At 38.2% G+C, this 27,980-nt stretch overlaps 1 protein-coding gene across 1 annotated transcript in view; it reads left to right on the forward strand.

Annotated features, from left to right (window-relative positions):
- Positions 1–27,980, forward strand: part of ABI3BP (ABI family member 3 binding protein) — a 312,077-nt gene that overhangs the window by 170,799 nt on the left and 113,298 nt on the right. Inside the window, exons 12-18 of the mRNA XM_084636731.1 lie at positions 4,595–4,669; positions 6,278–6,352; positions 14,788–14,868; positions 16,765–16,839; positions 20,488–20,553; positions 20,949–21,023; positions 26,749–26,823. Coding sequence (XP_084492857.1) covers positions 4,595–4,669; positions 6,278–6,352; positions 14,788–14,868; positions 16,765–16,839; positions 20,488–20,553; positions 20,949–21,023; positions 26,749–26,823 — 522 coding nt within the window. The remainder of the gene's footprint in view (positions 1–4,594; positions 4,670–6,277; positions 6,353–14,787; positions 14,869–16,764; positions 16,840–20,487; positions 20,554–20,948; positions 21,024–26,748; positions 26,824–27,980) is intronic.

The following is a 27,980-nucleotide window of genomic DNA, read 5'->3' on the forward strand; positions in this document are numbered from 1 at the left end:
CAATAAAATTGTACCTCTTTGACGTTTTCTGGTCTATTTTTATAACTGAAGAGGGGCCTGATTATTCTCCCATTAAAGTCAGTTGCAAAACTCCCATTGACTTCATTAGTGTGGACCTGAGCTACAAAAGAGGCAAGACAGAAGCATTGAAATGAATGAGAAGTTTAGAAAAGTAATTGTTTGAAGAAGATTTTGCTTAGGTTTAATGTAGTTAGTGTATAGTCTTGTTGTCACTATTCCACTTTGTTCATAATATATGTCATTATTGACCAAGCAGAATATATGGCCAAATCCTGCTTGTCTTGCTGATTGACTTCAAATGAATGGAAGTACTTGCATGAGTAAGAGGCACAGAATTCGGCCCTTAAATCTCATTGTGCTTGTTGTATACAAGAGTACATCAAAGAGGCACCATTTTACAACTGATCAGACTAGGTCAATTTTCATTATTTTTTGAAGACCTCTAACTTTATTCTCATGAAGACATAGTTTCTATTCTCCACTTAAAATTTCTGATCCAGTAAATGACTTGAGAGTAGAACAGACTCATTTATTGAAGTTAAAAATTAAATTTATTTTGTGGGACTTTTAACAAATAATTTCTATAACAGTATGTTGAATATTATGGACAATAAATTCCTTGGACTAGCTACAACTCAAGTCAGTCCAGTATGGAGATTCAAAATTGAGTGGTTCACCAGACTTTTGTACTCCTGGAGAGTATGTAGGGAACAAAAGAAATTTAGGTTGTAGTAATGCAGAAAAAATGTGTAAGGATTGCCAACTGTCTTCTGGATGAAACTATTACCTTTTAGTCTCTTAAAGTGTTTGCAGATTTCTTATTCTACAACCTCCAGGTAAGTCTATTGCCAAATTCCAGTGTGTACTGAGACAAAGAAGTCTGCTTTTCAGTTGTTCTTTATATTCATCCTAAAATGCTGGAAGAAAAAGTAGGACACTTCTGCACATAGTCATTAACCAGAGCCGTTCAGGGTACGGATGCGGAACACTTGATTTTAACTAGAGTTGGATGCACAAAAATTATTCAGTGACTGTTCTTTTTAAAATAATTAGTTTTTACTGTTTCATCCCTTTTTGTACTCATTTTTCACAGATATTTTAGTAAATGAGTTCAATAGCCAGAGTTATTGCAGAAATAACTATAAATGCATATTGCAAATATTTAGAGAAAATTTATTTTCTCAAATCTATATGTATTTATTGGATCTGGAGACTTGGTCCTAAGATTTATATGCATCCAATCAGGGAACGGGTTGGGGGGGAAGTGGCCTTGTGTGGCCTCTCAAGACATCTCAGACGTAGGGAACTGAAAACTGACTACACTTTTGTGAACAAGCTAGTCTCAGAATTATTCATAGAAATTATTTGTTAAATAATTTTGAATAATAAATGCATTCAGGAATAATTGAGCTGTATGAAAAATGACCCATGAACAGAAAAGAAGTGACAGATTTTCAAATTATTTGTCACAAAATACTTGCCCATTTCTATTTTTAACCAAGTGACAGCAGATATTTTTTTAACCTCATTTAGTGTTGTTGTCATTCTTAATACTGGAATACTTCAGCAGTCATTTAACTTTGAAATAATCAGTTCAACAGGTAATTTTTAAACAGTTAAGCTTTCCATGGTGTATATTTTGTGCTGACAATTTTGAGCATCATAGGATAAAATCCTTATCGACGTCTTTTTTATGTGCTTATTAGATGCACATCTCACTATCTAACAGGCTGAATGATAGACCACTTCCATTTGTGTCCTTTAAAAATCATGAGATCTACAACAACTTCCTATCACATGAAGAGCCCTTTTTACAATGATGTCATACCTCCAGTTTTATAATTCAGTGGTGGGGGAGGGGTTCCAAAAATATCACAGTTTTGTAGATACTCAGTTTTTGAGTCAGTGTATGCAAAGTCATGCATCTTATGTGCAGCTCCTGAGGTTTCAGATGATATGTATCTTTGCTAACTATTATATCATGGTAAATATATTGCACTATTTCTTATTCAACCTTTCCTAGTGACTCAAAGAATAGCTCACTCGCTTGCTCTCTCAAACAACCTCAGCTGCATTCACTTAAATTCCTTTGTCTTTTAAATCAAATCCTATGCATGGCTTTCATGCATGTTGTCTTGCATAAGCAGATAGGCATGCAGCTCATATATATGCCAGTCCTTCATTTCCTCTGTTCATTTTTTCCTTTTTACATCCAGCAGTTGTGTATACTTATGTACAGCAATGCCACTCAAAAAAAAATCATCCTCTGTTAACTGATAATTCTGTGGTATTTGTTATTTCCTAATTTAAGAATAGAGGGATAATGTAGTATTTCAAATACAATTATATATTAACTGTTGGCAAATGCTGACTGTATGTTTGACTGTATGTTCATTTGCTCCAAATAAAGACATTGTTAAACTTTTCTATTATTATCATTAAATTCTCTACATTTATTTACTAAAATATTTTATGTATTTTCATGTTTTCATAGCTCACCTTGAGAGCTGCTTCCATATTTTTTCTTTATGCAGTGATCATTTCTTTCAGATATTTTTCGAGTTCAGAACACTAGCATCACAAAGGGTCAAGTAGTTCGACCTTCTGTTTGTGTCATTGTTTCTGTTCAACAATGTACACTTCTCTATGTTGCCAGCATTATAGTTTAAAAAAAAACAACTTTGAAGTGATATGCCAATGTTCCTTGTGTGGCATTTCTGTCTAGCACAGTTAATATTTACTTGAATTATTGTGCATTCAAGCAAGAATTTCAGTTCTGATTCCCTTGTGTTCAACATTTTTAAAAATACCTAAATATTTGTCTAATTTCTTTTGTGTATTCTCTTGTGAAGCTGAAATTGACCGTGATAAATGCCAACTTTCATCAATGATTAAAAGCTGTTGTGTTATAGGACAAAGTTATAGTGCTCTCTGAAGCACAGTATACACGTAGGAATCTAACTTGTTGAATGGGGTAGATCAAAGTTAAAATGTTAAGTAATCCTTTGTATAGTTCCTTGACCATGAAAATGGTGAGTGTCAAAAAAAAAAAGTCATAAGAACACAGTTCAAGAAATCCATCTTTTCACCTTCAGTGCTATACTCTCACATTGATGCTTTATATATAGACTACGTCTGTTTGTCTATGTGTACCAAATATAAAATGCTGCCTTTTCCCAACATTGTACAGTGTGCCATGTATTAACTACTGCTGGCCATCTCAGAGGTGGTTATATTTATTTTTTTCTTTTATGGACTTTTAATTGTGTCTTGCCAACAAGCTATGGAAACACGTACAATGAAGATAAGATCCTTGCACCAAACATCTTGTAATCTAAATAGACAACAAACAAATGAAGCATGAGGGATGGGATATAACAATAAGCAAGATAACTGAGTTGTGTAGTTGAGTGCCCGTTTTGTTAGCTCCTTGATTTTTGTTTGTATTTTTGGTTCAGATTTTAGTCATCAAAACTGAAAATGCTATTCTACCAAAAGGGTTAGGGTTTTTCGGTGTTTTTGGCAGCCAGGCATCCCACCATTTTCTCATTTGCATCTCTCGTCCCCTTTGGCCTGAGATGCCATAGAGAGATTGTTCTATGATCGGATCTCTTCCATGCCTCATTTCTCAGTATTTTCCACTTTGGAATTTTTTTTCTCTTAACACTGCAACCCATATTTCTTAATGCTGTCTTGTCTCCTCACCCTTTCAATTGCATTTTTCAAACAATTAGCACATTTTTCTCTTTCATAAGTCCCAATTGAACTCCACTTGAAGTCAGTGAGAATCTTTTCATGGACTTCCATGGGAGGTGGATCAGGCCAATAGTTAGCAGAATCTTTGCATTTGTTCTAGGACTTGGGAGAATTGTCTTCGAATGATATCACAAGTTATGTATCAAAGTGGATATGCTGTTTGATATGAATAAATCTCCTTAAGGCTCTTTCCTAGTAAATGTTCTTGGTCTAATTACCCAACAGAACACCTTCAGCATAGTGAGAATAATAATAACATGTTGCTCTTAGATGGCATTTTTCAAACAAAGTATTTGTTTGTGAAGTTTGTAAAGTGCTAACTAAAACTTGCAACATCTTGAGGTGGGTAAATATTTTTATCACTATTTTACAGATTGTAAAACTGAGGCATAGAACAGTTTAGCAACTTGCCCATGTTTCACAGAGAGTTATCACAAAAGCTTCTGGACATAAATCTCCCCTGCTCTGACCACTAAACACATTCCCTTATTGCTGAATGCCTTCTGCCACAAAGAGGAATTCTAGCAAAGGGGTTATACAAAAAAACCACAAACAAACTCTGCATCTAAGAATTCATTATGTACGTTTATTCAAAAGAAACTATATTTGTTATTATTTCAAAGATAAATAGGTAGGTTATTTCAGTCTGCAGTAGTCCTCTGCACTTGCTTGTACTTATAATAGAAAATACATTAAAATCTTGGTGCAAAATTGGGTAAAGTATGTAATGAGTTTCGTTAGAACCACCACTGTAATTGCATGCCATGACATTAAGCAGCCTTATCTCACTCAATTGTGTTAACCTTTTGCTTTGTAGCTACCATTGAATCAGTTCAGGAAAGCATTAAACCTACCATGTCTGCTGCCCCAGAAAAATCAGAGGCATCTGCAGGTAAAAGCATCTGTATGTTAATTTTAACCCTTAAGCTTGCTGCTCCCTGAACTCCTTTTATTACAAAAATGGCCTGAGTCTCTGCTGTGTGCAATAAAAAAATATCAAATAGCCTGTTTTATTTTATTCTATTTGTGGACAAACCTGAAATGCCTTAGCTTATTCTATACATTGTTCAGCTAACTTGGCAGCCAGCTTCAGATATCATATGAAAAGGCAAAACAGCTGACGCCTGTAAAAAAAAACAAAAAACACCTTGATGAATTCTGAGTGTGTTTTATCCTTTTTTATATTACTTTTGAACCATACAACAAGCTAACCTTTTGAAGTACTACAGAAAAGTACAGTGGTTCTTTTTTTAAAATTGTCTTTCTATCCCTCTTGTCAATGACTTTTTGTCACAAGCTTTCAGAAAGCTAACTTGCTTCATCTGTTTCTCTGTAGGGACCCAACCCATCTTCCACTTGTGTCAGTTGCAACACTTCTGCTGACTTCAGTGGAAGTTGAGTTGGGTCCTAAAGAAGCAGCATGTGTTGTCATATCTGGTTTTGGGGCATTGGTTTCCATTCCACAGCAGAAAACATCCAAACATTTAGTTTTTATAATGGCCGTATAACTGCTTGGGCCTCAGGGGTAAAATATAAGAACATAAGAACGACCGTACTGTGTCAGACAAAAGGTCCATCTAGCCCAGTGTCCTGTCTTCCAACAGTGGCCAATGCCAGGTGCCGCAGAGGGAATGAACAGAATAGGTAATCATCAAGTGATTTAGCCCCCAGCTTCTGGCAAACAGAGGCTAGGGACACCATCCTTGTCCATCCTGGCTAATAGCCATTGATGGACCTATCCTCCATGAACTTATCTAGTTGTTTTTTTTAACCCTGTCATAGACTTGCCCTTCACAACATCCTCTGTCAAAGAGTTCCACAGGTTGACTGTGCGTTGTGTGAAAAATACTTCCTTTTGTTTCTTTTAAACCTGGTGCCTATCAGTTTCATTTGGTGTCTCCTAGCTCTTGTGTTATGAGAAGGAGTAAATAACACTATCTTATTTACTTTCTACACACCAGACATGATTTTATAGACCTCCATCATATCCCCCCTTTGTCGTTTCTTTTTCCAAGCTGAAAGGTCCCAGTCTTATTAATCTCTCCTCATACGGAAGTCGTTCCAGACCCCTAATCATTTTTGTTGCCCGTTTCTGAACCTTTTCCAATTCCAATATATCTTTTTTGAGATGGGGCAACCACATCTGCACGCAGTATTCAAGATGTGGGCATACCATGGATTTATATAGAGGCAATATGATATTTTCTGTCTTATTATCTATCCCTTTCTTAATGATTCCCAGTATTCTGTTAGATTTTTTGACTGCTGCTGCACTTTTTCAGAGAACTATCCACAATGACTCAAAGATCTCTTTCTTGAGTGGTAACAGCCATTTTAGACCCCATCATATAGCATGCTACCTTTATGAAATGAGATGTTACAGCTGTTAAACCAGTCAGGTCAGTTCTGGCTTGAAGCATGCTTAGCGTGTTGTGGACAAAATGTAAATGTAAAGCGAATGTGTACTGAAAGAAAAAAATAACTCTCTTATTTCTCATAGCTCACAGTAAAAATGAACTGGAATCTGCAGAAGCTAGCATAGCACCTACGTCTGAATTACCATTGAACACTCTGGGTAAATACTATGTTTATGCTACTTTCTTTGTAGAGTGAGGGCTACCAAAGACTGCCTTAGCGAAATCTCTCTCCCTTTCACGGATGTGGTATTAAAAAAGAGCTTTTGCAATAGGCTGCATAATATTATGTGTAATAGGCCTAATAAATATAACTTGAAAATCTAGCAATTTACTTATAATACTTTTCAGTGCCTTTAAAAAACAAACAAACCCTAACTTAAATGTTCAAGTTGCCTTGAATAATTCATGATTCAATAAAAAGATAAAATAATATCTCCAAATTATGAAATGCAAATTGCTGCTGTTATGGCAATCTCTTTTACCCGTTGTTCTGATTAATCTCTTATAATGCTGCCTACATTTATTTATTTCAAGTGAAAATAAAATTATATAAAGATATTTCCTGAAAATCTACACAGGTGGTATAGTATAATGCTGTCCCTGAAGAGAATTAATGCTCTTCTCAGCACCGACATGGTTGCCATTTGACTGAGGGCACAGCCCTGCTCCGATTGAAATCTGTAGGAGTAAGATTAAACCCCCATTTTCTGAAGCTGAGACTGCCACTTGCCAGCACCTTGTGCTGGTGGTGATCAGGCCCTCAAAAAGAGAGAGAGAAAAAATCCAGTATTTCACTAATCAAAAGCCTGAATTGCCAGAAATAAATACTTTTTTTATTTTTAGAATGTGTGATATATCTTAGTGATCAGTATGATGGTTTCTGTTTGGCTAAATAGTTGTTTTAACTTTTGTAAGTGCCGTAAATAAAGATAATCTCTCCAGCTCTCTCACTGCTGACAGTAATAGAGAGACAAATTCTAGTTCTTTAGCACTGGCCACAAAACAGAAGCACATTACATTGTAAAATGGAGCGTTATTGTGAGTCTGTGTTCTGGCTGGAAACAGCTCTGTACAGTGGCTACTTCAGATTTTAAAAATAGTAGGTGGACCACTGCAATATGCCTTAGCTCTACCTGTGGCAGCTTATTAGGGCATTTTGAAACTAGCCCTCAGCGCTCTACTGTGGGTACCAGGCTGTTCAGTGGAGTCCTCCAGCTGCTGCTGCTTTGGAGGCCCTTGTGGCGTCTGAGCAGCTGCTCTGTGTGGAGCCTTCACGTTTTCTTTTAAATGGACAGTGGCACAGAACACTAGGAACTCTTTAATTTATCAAAAAGAAGTTTGATAGATGACTTGATTACTTTATATAAGTACCTTTATGGCGAGAAAATACTGGAAATTAAAGCACTCTTTAATCTAGCAAAGAAAGTATTAACAAAAACCAATGTCTAGAAGCTGAAGCCAGACAAATTCAAATTAGAAATAAGCCACACATTGATTATTTCACAGAATCATAGAAATGTGGGGCTTAAAGGGACCTTGAGAGGTTATCAAGTCTAGCTCCCTGCACTGAGTAAACCTAGAACCCCTTTGACAACTGTTTGTCCAGCCTGTTCTTAAAACAGGGATTCCACAACCTCCTTTGGAAACCTATTCCAAAGAGTTTAACTACCTTTCTAGTTAGAAAGTTTTTCCTACTATTTAACATAAATCTTCCTTCCTGCAGATTAAGCCCGTTACTTCTTGCCCTACCTCCAGTAGAGATGGAGAACAATTGATCCCTCCTCTTTATAACAGCCCTTAACATATTTGATGACTGAACATGCCCAGGTTTTTTAACCTTTCCTCAGAGGTCAGGTTTTCTGAACCTTTAATCGTTGTTGCTGTCCTCTAAACTCTCTCCAGTTTGCCCACATCTCTCCTGAATTGTGGCACCTGGAATTGGACACAGTACTCCAGCTGAGGCCTCACCAGTGTCGAGTAGATCAGGGCTATTTCCTCCCATGTCTTACAACACTCCTGTTAATACATCCCAGAATGATACTGGCCTTTTTTGTCACTGCATTACATTGTTAATTCATACTCAGTTTGTCATCCACTGTAACCTACCACTAGCCAGTTATTCCCCATCTTGATTTTTCCTTCTTAAATGAAATATTTTGCACTTGTCTTTATTGAATTTCATCTTGTTGATTTCAAACCAATTCTCCAATTTGTCAAGGTCATTTTGAATTCTAATCCTGTGCTTGTGACACCTCCCAGCTTGTTGTCATCCGCACATTTCATAAGCATACTATCTACTCCATTACCCAAGTCATTAATGAATATATTGAATAGTACCAGACCCAGGACAGGCCCCTGGGTGACCCCACTAGGTACGCCTTCCTAGTTTAACAGAAAACTATTGATAACTACTTTTTTATGGTCTTTCAACAGTTGTGCTCCCACCGTATAAAAATTGCATCTAGAGTGCATTTCCCTACTTTGTTTATGAGAACATCATGTGGGACTGTGCCAAAAGCCTCATTAGATCAAGATCTATCACAGTGACTGCTTCCCCCACTATCAGCTAGTCCAGTAACCGTGTCACAGAAGGAAATTAGGTTGGTTTGGCATGATTTGTTCTTGACAAATCCATGGTGGCTATTCTTTATTATCATCTAGGAGCTAACAAATAGATTGTTTAATAATTCGTTCCAGTATCTTTTCAGGTATCAAAGATTGGCTGACTGGTCTGTAATTCCCCATGTTCACTTTGTTCCCCTTTTTAAAGATAGGTACTATGTTTGCTCTACTCCAGTCCCCTAGGACCTCACCCATCCTCCATGAGTTCTCAAAGATAACTTCCAATGATTCCAACATAGCTTCAGCTAGCTCCTTAAGTACCGTAGGTTGAATTTTTTTAGACCCTGCAGACTTGAATACATCTGACTTATATAAATATTCGTTAACCTGTTCTTTTCCTATTTTGGTTTGCATTCCTTCTCCCTTATTGTTAATATTAATTGTATTGAGCATCTGGTCACCCTTTTAAGTGAAAATAAGCATTCAACACCTCTGCTTTCTTGACATCATCAATTATTAGCTCTCCTTCCCCACTAAGCAGAGGATCTACACTTTCCTTATTCTTTCTTTTGCTCCTAATGTATTTAAAGAAACTTCTTCTTATTGCCTTTTATGTCCCTTTTATGTTAGATGTAACTAATTATGTGCTTTAGCCTTTCTGATTTTGTGCCAAGGTATTTCCAGTAGAGATAAGGAAGAGTTGTTACCATTGCCCAAGGTACTGGTGAGACTTCATCTGGAATACTATGTGCAGTTCTGGTCTCCCATGTTTAAGAAAGAGGAATTCAAACTGGAACAAGTGCAGAGAAAGGATAGTAGGATGATCAGAGGAATGGAGAACCTGCATTACGAGACAAGACTTAAGGAGCTTGGCTTGTTTAGCTTAACAAAATGAAGGCTGAGGGGAGATACGATTGTTCTCTATAAATATATCAGAGGGATAAATACCAGGGAAAGGGAGGAGTTATTTAAGTTAAGCGCCAATATTGACCCAAGAATCAATAGATAGAAACTGGCCATTAAGAAGTTTAGTCTTGAAATTAAATGAAGGTTTCTAACCATCCGAGGAGTGAAGTTCAGGAACAGCCTTCCAAGGGGAGAAGTGGGGCAAAAAGCCTAACTTGTTTCAAGACTGAGTCTGATAAATTTATGGAGGGGCTGATGTGATGAGGTTGCCTACAGTACAATGGCATATATCCTATCCATGACTGCTGTTAGTAAATTCCTCCAGTGGCCAGTGATGGAGGAGATTTGGAGGTCACTGAGTTTCTACAGAGAATTCTTTTCCTGGTGTCTGGCTTCTGGGTCTTGCCCACATGCTCAGGGTCTAACTGGTCACTGTATTTGAGGTTGGGAAGGAATTTTCCCCAGGTCAGTTTTGTAGAGACCCTGTGCGGGAGGGGTTTGCCTTCCTCTGCAGCAGGGGGCCCGGCTCACTTGCTGGTTTGAACTACAGTCAGTGCTTGATTTTCTTTAACTTTAAATCAAATCTTTAAATCAAGATTTGAGGACTTCAGTAACTCAGCCAGAGGTTAGGGTTGTGGATCTATTACAGGAGTGGATGGGTGAGGTTCTGTGGCCTGCAATGTGCAGGTCAGATTAGATGATTGTGATGGTCCCTTCTAGCTTGAAAGTCTACGAGTCTAATGATCTAATGGTCCTTTCTGGTCTTAAAATCTATGAACTGAAGCTTTAAGAAAAACACCAAATATGATTTGGCAACACTGTTGACTCACATCTCGATTCTATCTTGGAATGTCCCTTTGCAGCTCGTGTTACATGGAGTGATTCAGAATGAAATAGAAAACTTCTGCCGTTGCTGTGCATCAGTTTTCTGGATGGCATCTATTGCTAGACAAAACAACTGCCAGAATTTGGTCTTTAATAAGTTGGCCCTGTAGTCCTTGCACACCCAAAAAAGTTATTTAGGTCCACAGGAGTACTGGGTGCACGTGGTTGTGCACTAGCCCAGTAAAATTTGGGTAGCAATTGAGGTTAATTATGATGAACAAATACGCCATACACTACAGGTGCTTTACTTTATATCAGTAGACATAATAGTAATGAACAGCAGCTGACAAGTATAATGTAATAATAATACTGGACAGAGGGAAGAGTTTAGGATAACCTTGGTGAATCTTTCCATTGTAAAGTTTCAGTGTTAGACTAATAAAACAGTCCCATATGGGTGGGGAAAAGTGTTTTATGTATATCACTGTGGTATTATACATTTTGTTTGTAGCAGGTTAAGTACTGAATTTGGCAAACTTTTGCAAAGACACTTCATGAGCTCCAGATCTCAATTTTACTCTTTGTGGGGGTTTATTTTCCTATTGTCTGTATAAAACTGCCACAAAAGAAATCCAAAATCATATCCATGTTGGATTTCACTTCTCAAATCAAAGTTACAAGTTTTAATGATGGTGGAGCTGTGCTATTGCAGAAGTTGTTCTAATCCTATAGCATAGCTTGTTGGCTGCCTCAAAAAAAAACAAAAAAAACCCCAAAAAACCCAAAAACCAGTCTGTGGACATTGGCTAAACAAAAGCTTACAAGGATTGCCACTGACTTGAAGGTATATATTGTCCCCAAATGTGAAATAGTTGTGGGTGAGGACAAAGTCGCAAAGGTCAGCCACCAGGTTTGCCGTGACATTATCGGGGATATTGTTCCTCATGGCTTTAGTCCATCTTTGTGTGGACTGTTGGTGTAGAGGGCTTCTACATCCATAGTGGCCAGGATGGTGTTTTCTGGAAGATCACTGATGGATTGTAGTTTCCTCAGGAAGTCAGTGGTGTCTCAAAGATAGCTGGGAGTGCTGGTAGCGTAGGGCCTAAGGAGAGAGTCCACATAGCCAGACAACCCTGCTGGTAGGGTGCCAATGCCTGAGATGATGGGGCATCCAGGATTTCCAGGTTTATGGATCTTGAGTAGCAAATAGAATACCCTTGGTCGGGGTTCTAGGCATGTGTCTACACAGATCTGTTCCTGTGCTTTTTCAGGGACTTTCTTGAACAGATGGTGTCATTTCTTTTGGTAATCCTCAGTGGGATTAGAGGATAATGACCTGTAGAAGGTGGAGTTAGAGAGCTGCCTAGCAGCCTCTTGTTCATATTCCAACCTATTCATGACGACGACAGCACCTCCTTTGTCAGCCTTTTTGATTATGATGTCAGAGTTGTTTCTGAGGCTGTTGATGGCATTGTGTTCAGCAACTATTTCACATTTGGGGACAATATACCTTCAAGCCAGTGGCACTGCTATGGGTACCCGCATGGCCCCACAGTATGCCAACATTTTTATAGTTGACTTAGAACAATGCTTCCTTAGCTCTCATCCCCTAACTCCCCTACTCTACTTGCGCTACATTGATGACATCTTCATCATCTGGACCCTTGGAAAAGAAGCCCTTGAGGAATTCCACAGTGATTTCAACAATTTTCATTCTGCCATTGACCTCAGCCTAGACCAGTCCACACAAGCGGTCCATTTCCTGGACACTACTATGCTAATATGTGATGGTCACATAAACACCACCCTATACCGGAAACCTACTGACCGCTATACTTACCTACATGCCTCCAGCTTCCATCCAGGACATTATCCATTGTCTACAGTCAAGCTCTAAGATACAACCGCATTTGCTCCAATCCCTCAGACAGAGACTATCTCTATCAAGCAATCTTAAAACTACAATACCCACCTGCTGAAGTGAAAAAACAGATTGACAGAGCCAGAAGAGTACCCAGAAGTCACCTACTACAGGAGAGGCCCAACGAAGAAAATAACAGAACGCCAATAGCCGTCACCTTCAGCCCCCAACTAAAACCTCTCCAGCGCATCATCAAAGATCTACAACCTATCCTGAAAAATGATCCATCACTCTCTCAGATCTTGGGACCAGTCCTCGCTTACAGACAGCCCCCAAACCTGAGGCAAATACTCTCCAGTAACCACACACCTCACAACAAAAACACTAACCCAGGAACCTATCCTTGCAACAAAGCCCAATGCCAGCTCTGTCCACATATTTACTCAAGTGACACCATCATAGTACCTAATCACATTAGCCACGCCATCAGGGGCTTGTTCACCTGCACATCTACCAATGTGATATATGCCATCATGTGCCAGCAGTGCCCCTCTGCCATGTACATTGGCCAAACCGGACAGTCTCTATGCAAAAGAATAAATGGGCACAAATCTGACATCAGGAATCATAACATTCAAAAAACGGTAGGAGAACACTTTAGCCTCTCTGGCCATTCAGTAACGGATTTAAAGAAGGCAATTTGGCAACAGAAAAGCTTCAAAAACAGACTCCAACGAGAAACTGCTGAGCTTGAATTAATACGCAAACTAGATACCATTAACTTGGGTTTGAATAGAGACTGGGAGTGGCTGGGTCATTACCCATATTCAATCTATTTCCCCATGTTAAGTATCCTCACACCTTCTTGTCAACTGTCTAAATGGGCTATCTCGGTTATCACTACAGAAGTTTTTTTTCTCCTGCTGATAATAGCTCATCTTAATTAATTAGCCTCTTACTCCATGTTCTCTGTGTGTGTGTGTATATATATATATCTTCTTACTATATGTTCCATTCTATGCATCCAATGAATTGGGCTGTAGCCCATGAAAGCTTATGCTCAAATAAATTTGTTAGTCTCTAAGGTGCCACAAGTACTCCTGTTCTTTTTCGGGTACAGACTGACACGGCTGCTACTCTGAAACTTGTAAGCTTACAGTCTTACAAGAAGTAAGCAGTCATGGGATAAGTGGGAAGGTCCTCTTATGGATCAGTGTCTCGTTAAAAGATAGAAACAAGGGGTAGGAATAAATGGTCAGTTTTCAGAGTAGAGAGAAGTAAATAGTGATGTCTCCCAGAGGTATGTACTGGGACCAGTCCTGTTCAACATAGTAATAAATGATCTCGAAAAGGCGTAAACAGTGAGGTGGCAAAATTTTCAGACAATACAAAATTACTCAAGATAGTTAAGTCCAAAGCAGACGGCGAAGAGCTACAAAAGGATCTCACAAAACTGGGTGCCTGAGCAACAAAGAGGCAGATAAAATTCAATGTTGATATATGCAAAGTTATACACACTGGCAAACATAATCCCAACTATACATACAAAATGATGGGGTCTAAATTAGTTGTTACCACTCAAGAAAGAGATCTTGGAGTCCTTGTGGATAGTTCTCTGAAAACATCCACTCAATGTGCAGCAGCAGCCAAAAAAGCTAAATAATGTCAGGAACCATTAGGAAAGGTAAGAAGACAGAAAATATCATAATGCCACTATATAAATCCATGGTACACCTACATCTTGACTACTGTATGCAGATTTGGACACCCCAATGCAAAAAAGATATATTGGAATTGGAAAAGGTACAGAGAAGGGCAACTAAAACGATTAGGGATATGGAACCAGCTTCCATATGAGGAGAGATTAATAAGACTGGGACTTTTCAGCTTGAAAAAGAGATGCTAGGGGGGTGGGAGGGGCGGAATATGATAGAGGTCTATAAAATCTTGACTGGTATGAAGAAAATTAATCAGGAAAGTTTATTTACTCCTTCACATAACACAAGAAATAGGGGTCACCCAATGAAATTAATAGGCAGCTGATTTAAAACAAACAAAACAAGTACTTCTTCACACAACACACTGTCAAACTGTAGAACTCTTTGCCAGAAGATGTTGTGAAGGCCAAGACTATAACAGGGTTCAAAAAACAATTAGATAAGTTCATGGAGGATAGGTCCATCAATGGTTATTAGCCAGGATAGTCAGGGATGCAACACCCTCCACTGAGCGTCCCTAGCATGTGCTTGCCAGGAGCTGGGAGTGGACTAAAGGAGATGGATCACTTGATGATTGCCTGTTTTGTTCATTCCCTCTGAAGCATCTGGCATTGGCCACAGTCAGAAGACAGGAAATTAGGCTAGATGGATCATTGGTCTGGCCCAATATGGCTGTTCTTATGTTCTTGATTCAAAATTAAGTCTAGATTCTTTTTTCCAGCTCACAGTGAAACTGAGAGTGGACTTGAAGAAACAAAATCAACTCCTAAACCTGACCTGGCACAAACTCAGAACATACTGGGTAACTAATTTGACGACTACTTAGCTTCTATATATAGTATTTGCTTCTTTTTTCCGCTCCAGAATTCTCCTACCTTTTACTACAACACTTTAGAAGCGAGCTGTTCCAAAGAAAATCTTAATTAAATTTTACTGGGTTATTTTACATTTACAGCTACTAATTTATATATCTCAGATGAAATGTAGTACAGAAGGCTGTCGTTGTGAGATGATAGTCTCTGGTAAAGTTTTCTTGATAGGTATACCAAGTATTCTCATTTTCAAACTAATATTCTGTCCTGCCCTTTACTAAATTCTGGGTTGTCTGTAACCAGGTGTAGCACTAGTAGTAATGCTCTAAAGATACAAGAGAAACATCCAGCTCCTCGGTTTTCTCTCAAGATCCTTCTTCAAGGAAATCCTCCTTGGTAATACATTACTTATAACATGGAAACAATTTTCACTATAAACCACAGGTACTGTAACATTATTATGCACAGTAGGTGCCATTAAAATAATAAATTCACCTGACTGGATTCCTTCAGTAACAGGTGTATCTCTAGAATAAGAGATGCTATGCTACTGACATCTCTGCAGAATGGCATGTGCTCCATTTTTAATGTGTGAAAAAAAAATCACAAAAACACTTGTATATTTTCAAGGTAAAAGCAATGCAAATCTACATAGGTGAAGTTAGAAATTATCTTTAGCCTCCTGTTGTGACAGGTTACACAGTTTGTGTTATATTACAAAACTGATTATTTAAATGTATAAATGCTCAAAACATCAAAAACTCAAGGAAGATTGTCTGATGGCATCAAATATCAATTAAAATATAAATGTCATTTGTATGACTCTTATGACTCACTAAGGCTTAACGTGGCATGAAATCTTTATTTTCTTCCTGGAGAAAAAAATGTCCTATACAAAATCCTGGTCACAAACTTTGTATTGCAAATTGTGTTTTCTCCATGAACAGTTACTCATTTTTGTTTTGTTGTTAGGAGCAGCATCCACAGTCTTCTTGCAGTCACAATTCTGCGTTAAGAAATGTCAAAATGTTAAATTCACTACCTGTATTATACACACAAATCTATGCAAAATTGTCAGCAAAAATCCAGAGATAGTTTTTGAAAATTTGGCCCCTAGTTACTTGATTTTCCAAAGAGGGGCGCAGGCATGAATAGTCATGGAATGATGTATGCAACTCTGTACTTAGTAGGTATATGGGTGAGTAATAAAAGAAAAGATTGTATTGAATTCACTAGCACTGGAATGTAGGGACAAGGGTGTTTTTGCTATACTATACAAAGAGAACCGCAAGTGTTAACAAACACTTTTTTTTTTCAGATTTCTACTGACTCCCATCAATTTTGTACTTCCTCTTTTTCCCTCACCCCCCTCGCAGTTCCAAACAGGCTTCCAGAATTTCCTAACACTAAAATACCTCCTGCATTTCAGAAGCCCAGGGGAATATTGTGTAATGGTGATTTTTTGTTTTGTTTTGTTTGCAGCTTATTTTAATCCAATTTTTTCCTTTGCAGTTTCTTTGGCAAGGTTAACTTTGTTTGGCTGCACTGCTTTAGAGGATGCTTTTAAGAGAACTAAATCATGGTTGTCTCTGCTTAACTGCAAAGCAGATAAACTTTCATTGTTGGATATTTATTTCTGTCTTCCTTAGACAGGTGATTCTTCATATGATGGTTCAGGACAGAGCCGAGGATATTCATGTTCCAGTCTCCTTTTTGTCTTTCCACAATGTTTCTTTCCATTATTTATGAAATTGTATCTCAGTGGTCAGCCTATTCTTATATTGCTGGCTTCAGGCATGCACTTTGTGTGTGCTGGAATAATTTCTGTGCCATGTTTTCCCAATGACCCATAGCAAATAAAGACCTCATTATTTCTTTTACCATAGCTTCTAATGAAATGCAGCTGATTCCTTCTGGATCCAAAATATCTGATACTCCAAAAATACTACAGACAAAACCTGGTAATTGCCTTATTTCTAAAGTTGAGAGTTTCGAGACAAATATTATTTGAGTTATATTTGTTGGTAGTATGACCAGGTGGGTTTTGTGGTTTTAATGACTCAGATACAATAATGTGGTTGTATGATTTATAATGCTACAGCCATGAGATTTTTCTACTGCAAAATTATGGCTCCACATAAGTCTTGTTTTGATTTTAGTGACATGATGCTCAAAATGATTTACTTACAAATCTTGTTAGAAGACTTGTGAAGATATGGAGACTATCCTCAGCTCATGTAAATTGTCACAGCTCCAATTAAGTTAGTAGAGCTATAAAAACTTCTTTTTGCGAAAGATCTGTTCCATGGGTTTAGCATTTTCCTTGTAAATGCCCCTTCAGTTTCAGAGATGGCTTGTATCTCTCAGCTGAACTGTCATTCCATCCAACAGCAAAGTTGTGGACTGTGTAATGACTTTGTTAAATAGTTGATTTGTCTAGTGAAGTTATTAGCTTCTTCTTGTTAGAGATGTACCTATGGCCTAAATTTTCAAATGTGAATAGTTATTTGTGTTGCTTCAACTGTTGGCACATTTTAAAAGGGCCTGATTTTCATAAAGTGTTGAGGGCTTGCCCTTTGATAATCAGTCCCCTTTAATAAGTCTCCAGCTGGGTACCCAGAAGCGGCAGCTGATTTTTTTTAACCTTAGACCATAGCACTTCTGTTGTGCTTGAGAACCTGACAACCCTTCCACAATTGCCGTAGGGCATAATTTTGTCCCAGGATGCATTTGTGTGGTTCCCATAGAGTCCAGTGGAAACTATCCTTGCCCATGCTAAGGTGTTAGAGTAGTAAGCTAGTGAACCTCACTACTATTTTAGTGAAAAAGTCTAATGATTACTAACAAGAGCTAGAGCATATTTATTGATTGATTGATTTTTTGACTTACGTTATTTTAATCTTTTATTTTGAATTTGTGTCAGAGCACATTTTTTCTTACCTGATTTCACAACTAAATTCTAACTCGCAAGTTTATAGATAAGATGAACTCAAAAGACCCCATTGTAATGCTGCGAACATGAATTTCATTGCTTAAGTATGCTCAGGCTTAGTTAACACTCAGGTGAGGTAAGTGGTATTCTTTCCCCTGAGACAGTACTGATTCAGTTAATTCTTGCACTAAACGCTACTGCAGCCTATCATGTGATAGTGGCAGTTTATTTAGAGCATGTACTTTTCAGTTCATGTACTTCATGCAAAAGAAGTCCCTAACATGGAAATGCTTAAGCAAACTCCTGTAGACTTCAGCGTGAGTTAGGGCTGAGTAGAAATTTGGTAAAGATTTTAGAATTTGTTTCTGATTTATTATAATTTCTCACAGCATTTCTGGATTTGCTTTGAGGCCAGCAGCTCTCTCCCCTATGGAATGAACACAGCCATCTATTTCTATTGTTGTGAAAGAGATCCAGTAAGATACAGTTAGGGCTCATCCCGATGAGCAGTTAGTGCACAGCAAGCTGGGGTGTAAATCTACTTCACACTGGCATGCTGCGCACCATGTGTGGACCATGCTGTCATGCCCTAAAAGTTCCCTAGTACACTTAGATCTACTCCCATTTCAAAGTGGGTTAGATCAAAGTGCATAGGGAAATCTTAGTGAGCAATTTCAGGGTCCACGTGAACAATTAGTGAACGGCAGGCTAGCATGAGGTAGATTTACACCCCATCTTCCCGTGAACTAATTGTACGTCTTGAAAAGCCATTAAAGTGAGTATTAAAGAGAGAGGATGTTCAGTAATTTTTAAGAACATGGTTTGTTGAAATATAGCTACTGACTTCAAAATTATTAGGGATAATACTACTAATAATCTAATCCCACATGTGCTTTCCAAAATTAAAGGTAAAAAAATAGAATAGTGATACACCTGGCAAAGCTAGCATTTCATTCACATAATTTGTTTCGGGTTAGCTCTAAATTGTACGTTTGAGGTCTTCCATTGAGACCACATAGCATGAAGTGTGATTTAATTGTTCTGGTTTGGACCCTGATTTTGGGAGGGAGATCTACACAGTCAGAATCTCACTGAGCGCATCTACAAAGCAATAAAAGACCCGTGGCATGGCTAAGGCTGGCCCAGGTCAGCTGACTTGGGCTCAAGTTGCAGGGCAATAAAATTTCAGTGTAGACATTCAAGCTTGAACTGGAACCCTGGGCTCTGAGACTCTGAGACGGGGGAAGGTCTCAGAGGCTGGGCTTCAGCTCAAGCCCAAATGTTTACACTGCAATTCTCATCTCCACAGCCTGAGCCCTGGGAGCCCAAGTCATCTGATCCAGGCTCTGAGACTTGGTGCCACGGGATTTTTCATTACAGATTAGACATAGGTGCTGGAATTGGAGGTGCTACCGCACTCCCTGGCTCGAATTGGTTTCCATCATAGGCAAGGCTTACAGCTTCGTTCAGTGGTTCTCAGCACCCCCACGATACAAATTGTTCCAGCGCGCCTGAGTGTAGACATACCAGGTGAAGTCAGTGCCATTCCATGTGGTTGGTAAGGGCTTTTCACCTGAACAACTTTGCAGGATTGGGGCTTGGATGCTTTTGTTATCGCTCTCGACACTGTGTTCCAGCCTATAGAATTTGAATACCATGGTCCTTTAGCCTGGATTTTCCAAACCTTGAGCATGATTCTTGTGAATCTCTTTTTAAAGAGTATTATTTTGGCTTCATCCTGCCTCCACTGAAATAAATGGGAAAAGTCCCATACTCTTAGAGAGGCCAGGACACTTACAAGGCCTATGATACCACCTTGCTTTTCTGCACAGTATCTGACTTATTGTTTCAAGTGACTATCTTCTGAATTGCTTTTTAAAATGTTACATTTTTTTAAAAGTTACATTTTAGTAAGTGGGTTTTATATTAACTGCATCAAGAAAGTGTCAGATCTCTCATAAGATCAGCAAATAGAGTAAAATTTAGTTTCTGTGAATATATCTTTAGTTGTGTTTTACATAAATTTTTCCCTGCTTTCCCCCAGAATGTTTTTCTTATTTATTTTTGTATCTGATTATACCACAGAGAGGCATCTTTTTAATTTAGAAACTTTGTGGATGGCCAATTTACTTTGAATTTTAACTTTTTAAAAAAGACAGCTTTTTTTATACACCTGCAGTTTAGTGTGATACTTTTGGGAAATATCATATAGTTCTTACTGGGTGTAAATACAGTTAAAGTCCTGCTGCCAATAGCTGTGAATAATGTGGTATTTGTTTGCATAATGTCCAAGATCACTATTCCCCTTTCTGCTGATAGGTGGTAACATGGGATCATATCCGTTGATAAAATGAGTCATTCAGAATCTGATTGAAAATAGATGTGAAAGCAGACAGCTACTGTATGAAACAGAAAACAATTTAGTTTATTAGTTCTGATTTTAACATATATTTATGTCATCCTCATTAAAAATGAGCCCAAACCACAATATTTGGATTTTTTTCATAAACCGCAATAGATCAAGGGAGTTCAGATCTTCTCCAAAACTCAAATGATTAAAAAAACACAAACACCAAATACGAACATGTTTTTTCTGTTTTAAAGTTATGAGTTGGTACCACTTGTGCAAAGAATGCCTACCCCAATATCTCAGGATTGTTTTCATATTTGCTCTTAGCTGCCAAGAAACCAGCCCTGAAATCTACATCTTTTCCTTCCATGGAAACTCCAGGGACAGTGATGGGTAAATCGTATATGATTCAGTTATTTTTCCATCATCTTGGCATATCTTCTATCTGCTAAAGATAGTCTTAAGGTTTGCTCAAACACTTCGGCTTCAAAACCTCACATGCAAAACTTTTCGTTTGATCCTGCTGTATCAACCATTTCCTCATAATCATCACCTGAAAAGCATTTTCTGAACTGATTTAATGGCTTGCTGCTAAAAGGACATATTGTCACCAACCTCACTCTTCATGTTACACAATCATCTCACAGCTCACTTTCTGCCCATCCACCATCTTGCTTTCCCCTGTGTCAGCATCATCTTGAAATGTGCAACTTGGCTGTAGCTGAGTGTCATGCTGTCCCATCACCTCTGAAGTCCCTCAACATTTTAAACTCAGATTCTCTTTTCAGTTTTTGATGAAACACAGCTTGTTTCTTCAAGATCCAAACCATCTGGCATCCCAGAAAAGCTACCAACCAAATCTGGTAACTATATTTCTTGTCAAATTAATTTTTTGGCAGGTAAATTTAGAAGACATCTCTGTATTTTTAGTCAAAGTGGTTAGCTTAATTTACTCTGTATAACTTACTTTGGGAACAAGAATACTGTTGACATGTATGTGCTGTATGAAGTAGCATATTTATTTACAACATTTTGCTTGACACCTTTAGAATCCTGGATCATTATGATTAAATTTCCATATACGTTTATTAGATTTGTAAGATCATCCATATTTTAAGTACAGTAGCAGTTGACCTATTATATACAAATGGATATAACAAAGTATTATTGTATACAATCCTAGTGCCTTAAAATTTTACCTGGCTTACAGTGGATACCTAAAGTTAACATCTAAATACATGTTTCAACACCTACATTTAAGTGTCGTGATCTGAAGAAATGCTAAGCATTGACAAACACCACTGAAATCCATGGTAGCTACATTCACTCTGCACCTATGAAAATCAGGCCATTTTTTTTAGGAGTCTCAATATAGATTTGCAAGTTAATTTTAAGCACCCAGGTTTGAAAACTTTGCTCAGAGTGACCAGTTACCTCACTCCAGTAGCAAGCTGCTATTTCTCACAGATAACTCATGCCTTGTTTCTGCTGTGAAAATGATTTGAAAGTAAAAATGGTATGTAAATCAATAAAATGTAGAATAGAGTAAGGGCCTAATTCTCCACTAAATTACCTTGTGTAGCCCTCTTCCCCTGTGAAAAATTAGTGCAAAGGGGGTGAGAAAGCTAACAAATGTGCATATTGGTATGTTACATATACTTTGCACAGGGATAAATGACTGCACAGAGTGCAAAGTAGTGGAGAATCAGATCTAAAGCCTTTATTGGAAAATAGATCTATCACAGTTGATGTCACATAACCTGTAAGGTTGGCTATAATGTCACTAATTCTGGCTTCCTTAGTTCCGAGGCCGTTTGCATTTGAAAAAAAGTATAATCTGCAATTCTGTCCCATTCATTACTGTACAGAACGCTTAAATGCAATTTTGTTAAACTACATAGCAACACGAAATGGCAACCACGTAAAGAAATTATTTGTGAGGTGTACAATAGAATCTGACCATCTCAAATGGATTTTTTTTTTCTTACAGTAATTATTCAAACAACTCTGAAACCTGTTACACCTGAAGCTAGTAAAGCAGAAGTTGGTAAATGAGGATGATGTTTTCTCGGTGTATAATATCATACCTTTTAGATTTCCATATCATAGAATTCAGTTCAGTTCCCATTCATACTGTCAAAGCTTATTCTTTACACTTCTTTTATTTCCCTTTTTCAAGCACATTATGAAACTGCTTAATCAGTCATCTGTTCCAGAACACACTGAACACGTGTAGCATGCAGCTGTACCCATGCTTATGGTTCTGACTGTGCACGGCTGTTGTCTTTGTGTGAACAGAATATTCTGTTTCCTTTTAAAGCTGAGAATTCCATCCAACTTTTGAGGCAATTTCAAGTTGCTGTCATTAGACTGCACTGTGGAATGTACTGACTTTTAATTTAAAAGGAGACTTAGCAGCTGACCAACTGCTTTGTCACTAAGTTGATGGCATATGTTTTCTGTGCTCAACAAAGCATTCTGTTATGATCTCGGAAACGACAATCTAGTTTTTCTCTCAGCCCTGTGAGAAATGCAGTTTTTTCCTTCAAGACCCAAAACTTCAGAAAAGGCACTAACCATATCTGGTAATTACAGCCCGTTGTTCTCTAAAGGCTCATAATCTTTTATTAAGCAATCTTGTGCCACCCACCACTTCTCTTTACCTTAATGCGCCAAATGTATGACAGTGTCTTTAATTACTTTTATCTAGGTGTTTGTTTGTTTGTTTGTTTGTTTGTTTGTTTGTTTGTTTGTTTGTTTGTTTTAGAATCATAGAATCATAGAATATCGGGGTTGGAAGGGACCTCAGGAGGTCATCTAGTCCAACCCCCTGCTCAAAAGCAGGACCAATCCCCAATTAAATCATCCCAGCCAGGGCTTTGTCAAGCCTGACCTTAAAAACTTCTAAGGAAGGAGATTCCACCACCTCCCTAGGCAACGCATTCCAGTGTTTCACCACCCTCCTAGTGAAAAAGTTTTTCCTAATATCCAACCTAAACCTCCCCCACTGCAACTTCATCGTCCGATGAAGTGAGCTGTAGCTCACGAAAGTTTATGCTCAAATAAATTGGTTAGTCTCTAAGGTGCCACAACTACTCCTTTTCTTTTCTTCACTACTATGTTACTCCAGTTTTATGCCATTGTAACTCCATGGAGTTACATCAGTGTAAAACCGTAGTAAAGCGATGGTTAATCAGGCCCTAAATATATTACAGCACTTTGAAAATGCACTTTTACACAGAAATTTAACTATGGTGTAGTTAGCCACTCGTTAGCATACTTGCTTCTTATGAACTTTGATAACCAACACTGTTAATTTGCAGTTGACCTTGTGTGAATGGAATGGAAACTTATTTATAACTTTCAAGAGCGTTTCCTTCCCCAATCATGTTTTTGTCTTTGTGGTATAGAGAGGCTTTTGTGGATAAGAAACATTTGTTGACTATTAAATTAAATAGTTTAAAGATGTCAAGTTTTACACATATAGCCTGCATGTGGTTTGCATTAAGTGTTTGTTTCAACTAGTCCAGCCCACCCAGTTACAAAAATTCTCTGCATAGATGAAAAGTAGGAATGAGTGTTGATCTTGCAGGATTGTAGGAATGAGTGTTGATCTTGCAGGGTTTGAAGATGAGTGTAAAAAATGTAGTCTGTACTATTCTTGTAGCCGTGTTGGTCCTGGGACATTAGAGAGACAAGGTGGGTGAGATAATATATTTTATTGGACCAACTTCTGTTGATGAAAGAGACAAGCATCTGAGCTACACATAGTTCTTTCTTCATGTAAAAAGTATAGGTAGTTAAAAGATTTGTGTTGAAATTGTGCTAAACTACTAATTACTTGCCTGCTGAGGATTCAACTGTGAAAAATGATAGTTGTCCACATACAGAAACTACATTTTACCTAATGTAAAAAAGAAAAACGTGTTGCTGTTTCACAAACCCAGAAAAACATACTGCTGGCAAAACTGTTAAAAGCAGTAGTGATACATTGTGGGATTTTTGTTCTTTAGTTTGGGGGGGGGGGATTTTTGTGCAGTTTCATGGCATAGAAGTGATGAAGTCTGATCTATTGGCATCTCCCTGACCCTCCTCAGACTTGTGGATGTTTTTTGTATTATTGTAATACATAGAGGACCCTGCTGACATTGGGTCCACATTATGGTAGCTGGTGTGTGTGTGTGCACATGTGTGTGTATGTGTGTATATATATATATAAAATAAAACACAGTTTGATTCCCAAAGAGTTTACAATCTAAACATCCAAGACAGACCAGAGGTGGGAGAATGGAAATATTATTCCCCATTTTATAGATGGGAAACTGAGGCACTGAGCGATTAAGTGATTTTTTTTCCTGTGGTCACCCAGAAAGTCTACGGTAAAGGGAGGAGTTGAACCCAGATCTTCTTAGCCCCTTCTGTGTTTTCTTTATGCCTTAACCACAAGATCAGTCTCTTTTTTAAAGCTGCAGACATTGTGAGGATTGCTGCCTGGTTGCTGGCATTATTAATACCTTGCTCTAATTAACTGAGCTAACCAACCAATGATAAACTTTACAGTACTTGTTACAATGGCCACTTGTAAACCTTAAGTTTCAGCCCAAGTCTGGGACCACAATGACTTTTATCAGCTATTTTGCAGCATCAGAGGGTACATCTGCGCTGTCTGGCACCTGGCAAAGGAGAGGGTCTCAGCCCAGGCTCCAGGCTGAGCAGGAATGTCTGCAGTGCTATTTTTATTGACCTGGTCTCAGAGACAGTGTTGCGGTTTTACTTTGCAGTGTAGACTTACCCAGATAGTCCCTAGCTTTCTCTCTGCCGATACTCTAGCAGACAAGTTTACTTTCATCTTTCTTTTCCTTTGGTAAGATCTGAGCTCTGGGTTCTCTTGAGTATTCTAGTCATTAGCTTCCCCTGGCGATAGTCCTGGCACTGTATTTAAAGGTTACATGGATTACAGTACACTAGAAACTTGCCTAGATAGAGAAAACAGCCAGCCAACTGGGTTCTGAGGGGAAGATTTTTCTGAAAGTAGTGTGTCTTGTTATAGTTTTGAGCTTTCAGGTCCCATTCCATTCACATGGTGATATCTGCCTTTACACGAGAGAGTTACATCCTTGATTCTATGTCTGTTCATTAAAGGCTAGCTGCAAAAGAAGTTTTGGTTTTTCTGGTATGTGTAAAATATATGAAGAAGGCCTCATCACCCCCACCCCACCCCCTGCCCCGCTTATTTTAGCATTAGAAATTAAGGTCTTTTAAACTTTTTCCCCCCCTGGAAAACTGTTGTATGGATGGCAGGAGAATTATTCTAGTTATGATACCACTAGCACCCTGGAAATGAACCCTGAACAATTTAGAGGAAATACTATTTTCTCAGTTTAAAATGTTTTTGTTTGTTTTTGTTAAAAACCTATTTAACTTAAACTCCTGGCAAACACTGAGGAAGAAAACACATTTTGTTAAAGATTTAACACCCCTTGCTATTCAGGAAAGTAATGAGAAAGCTCACATGCAGTTATGGTCCCCTGAGGACTCCTTAGGCAAAAACAGGGAAGGCAAGACTTGATATTCCTGATATTTGTAAGGTAAAAAACAAGTAGAACGATTGTTTGCTCATTATGTTGGGGGAGGGAGCGTTTCAGGCTTTTTACATCGTAAAGAAACAAAGGGAACAGACCATGTTGATTATTTTTCTTTGTAGATCACATTTAAAACTGTGTCAAAGAACATATTAACTTTGTGTTATCCGCTTGTGCTGAACAATATCCCTTTCTCTTACAAACATGGACACTGGAGAATATTATATCATTTGGAAGTATTAATTTCCTTCATCTCTTGCATACATGCCCATTAGCGGCTCCGCTCTAAGTCTAACAGCTTTTAATAACATATTTCATAGTACTACAATACTGTGCCAATAAAGCTACAAGCATTAGCTAGTTAATCCTCACTGAACCTCTGTCAGGTAGTTATCATTTCCATTTTAGAGATGAGAAAACTAAGGCAGAGTGGCTTCTTATTTCCCAAGCCCACAAAGAATCATATGATCAAATACATTACTGAAGGATTGGACCTATTGTAAATCATCCTCCCATGTGCCAGTGAATGATTGTTCTCTTCAGCAATTTTCTAGGCATACATTTTTTAGAGTGAGTCTGTTTCAGAATCAGGACTTCCAGTCCTGTGCGTGGCTCACTAGACAGCAAGTCATTTCTCAGCCTGTTACTCAGCTTGTCTACAAAGTTTAATCTCCTTTCATCTACCTTGTCATCTTTCATCTATATTTTTGTCTTTCTGGTTGTCAATAATATTTTCTTACATCTTTCGTGGTATTTTTACTATGATTTCAGCAGTCACTGTCACGTACATAGTGTGTGTTCATGCATGTCTGGGAAAATAAATATGGTTCTTTATTAGATCGTTCTTGTATAGCAATGTAGGTTTCAGCTGCTGCTGATCTTCAGTTCCTAATACTTCTGTATAGGCTGGAAACAGACTTAAATTTTTAAGTGAAGCTGCTGTTGTTCCATGATGGTTCTCGGTGTTTTCAATTAATAAAGCGCAGTTTTTTGTTTTGTTTTCCAGCTTCATATGACTTTCTACATGTTTCTTCCACTCCCCAAACATCTGAAATTCCAGAAATATTTGAGCTAGAATCTGGTAATGATAGTTGCATTATTTCTGAAGCTTAATATTTTGTACCAAAAAGGTTATTTATTACTGTCTCTGTTTTGAAGGTTTCAACTGGTTTACTCAGCTCTGTCTGATTTCAGTGTGATTTCACATTCCATGTTGTTCCCCCAAGTCCAGCAAATGCATCCTGGCTATTTCTGTACTGGAGACAATGCAGGTTTCAGACAGAAACCCTGGCAAGGCATTGTGCCTGTGTAGTGTGGTATTTACCAAAGGGAGGGATCAGGAAAGGACCTACAGGGCTAGAAGGAAAGGAAAGCAGGGTGGAGTTAGGATCAGTTGGGATTGTGACCTTTTACCCAAGAAAAGATATCAGGTATACAAAATTATTGGTGAAAAGATGTGGATTAGTATGTTGTCAGCTGTTGGGAAGTGAGACTTACATATAGAGGGGAAAAGTCTTAGGCCACTGCAGTACTGCAAAGGTAGAATAAACAATCAAAAGTTCAGAGAAAGATTGACTGTCTGAGGGTTTATCCAGACCTTTCAGAGGCTTTGGAGGTTAGCTTTGTATCAGAGCTGATAGCGAAATAGCAATCTGAGACCACTCCTCCACTGAAAGGAGGATAGCTAGAAATACTGTGTGGAGATACCAAAAAGCAAGGGATGATCTCAACACAATGTACAGTAGAAAAGACATCTTTTGCCATAAAGATATCTGTGCCTTGACTGAGGTTCACACCCTACAAACAAGACTAAGTGATCACAATACAGTTTGTAAATACTGACTGAGACAATGTCATTTGAAAAGAGGATGCAATACAAGGGGATTCCTGTTGAAGTATTATATATATCTTTTCCCTACACCATTTGAGGGATTTGTAGGTTGTCCTGAGCACCTTCTATTCTAACTGTTTCCCTAACTATCTGTCTGTCTAAAAATATGGTGAAGGCCTGTAAATATAGTAAAGGCCTTTCAGCAGCACTAAATTAACTTTTGTTGTTGGGGGTATATTATTGTTTACCCTGGGACGACTTTGTCTTTATTTAGCAATTAGTTTTCTTAGACAGAACTTGCACATGCAAAGCTAGACCCTCCACTCCGCACATTTCTCCCTTTGGAAAATAAACAACAAATGACAGATGTGTGGTCACGGTGCTTAATGCGCTATAGGAAAGTACTC

This window comes from Lepidochelys olivacea (assembly GCF_965140295.1).
Source record: "Lepidochelys olivacea isolate rLepOli2 genome assembly, chromosome: 1".
NCBI lineage: Eukaryota > Metazoa > Chordata > Testudines > Cheloniidae > Lepidochelys > Lepidochelys olivacea.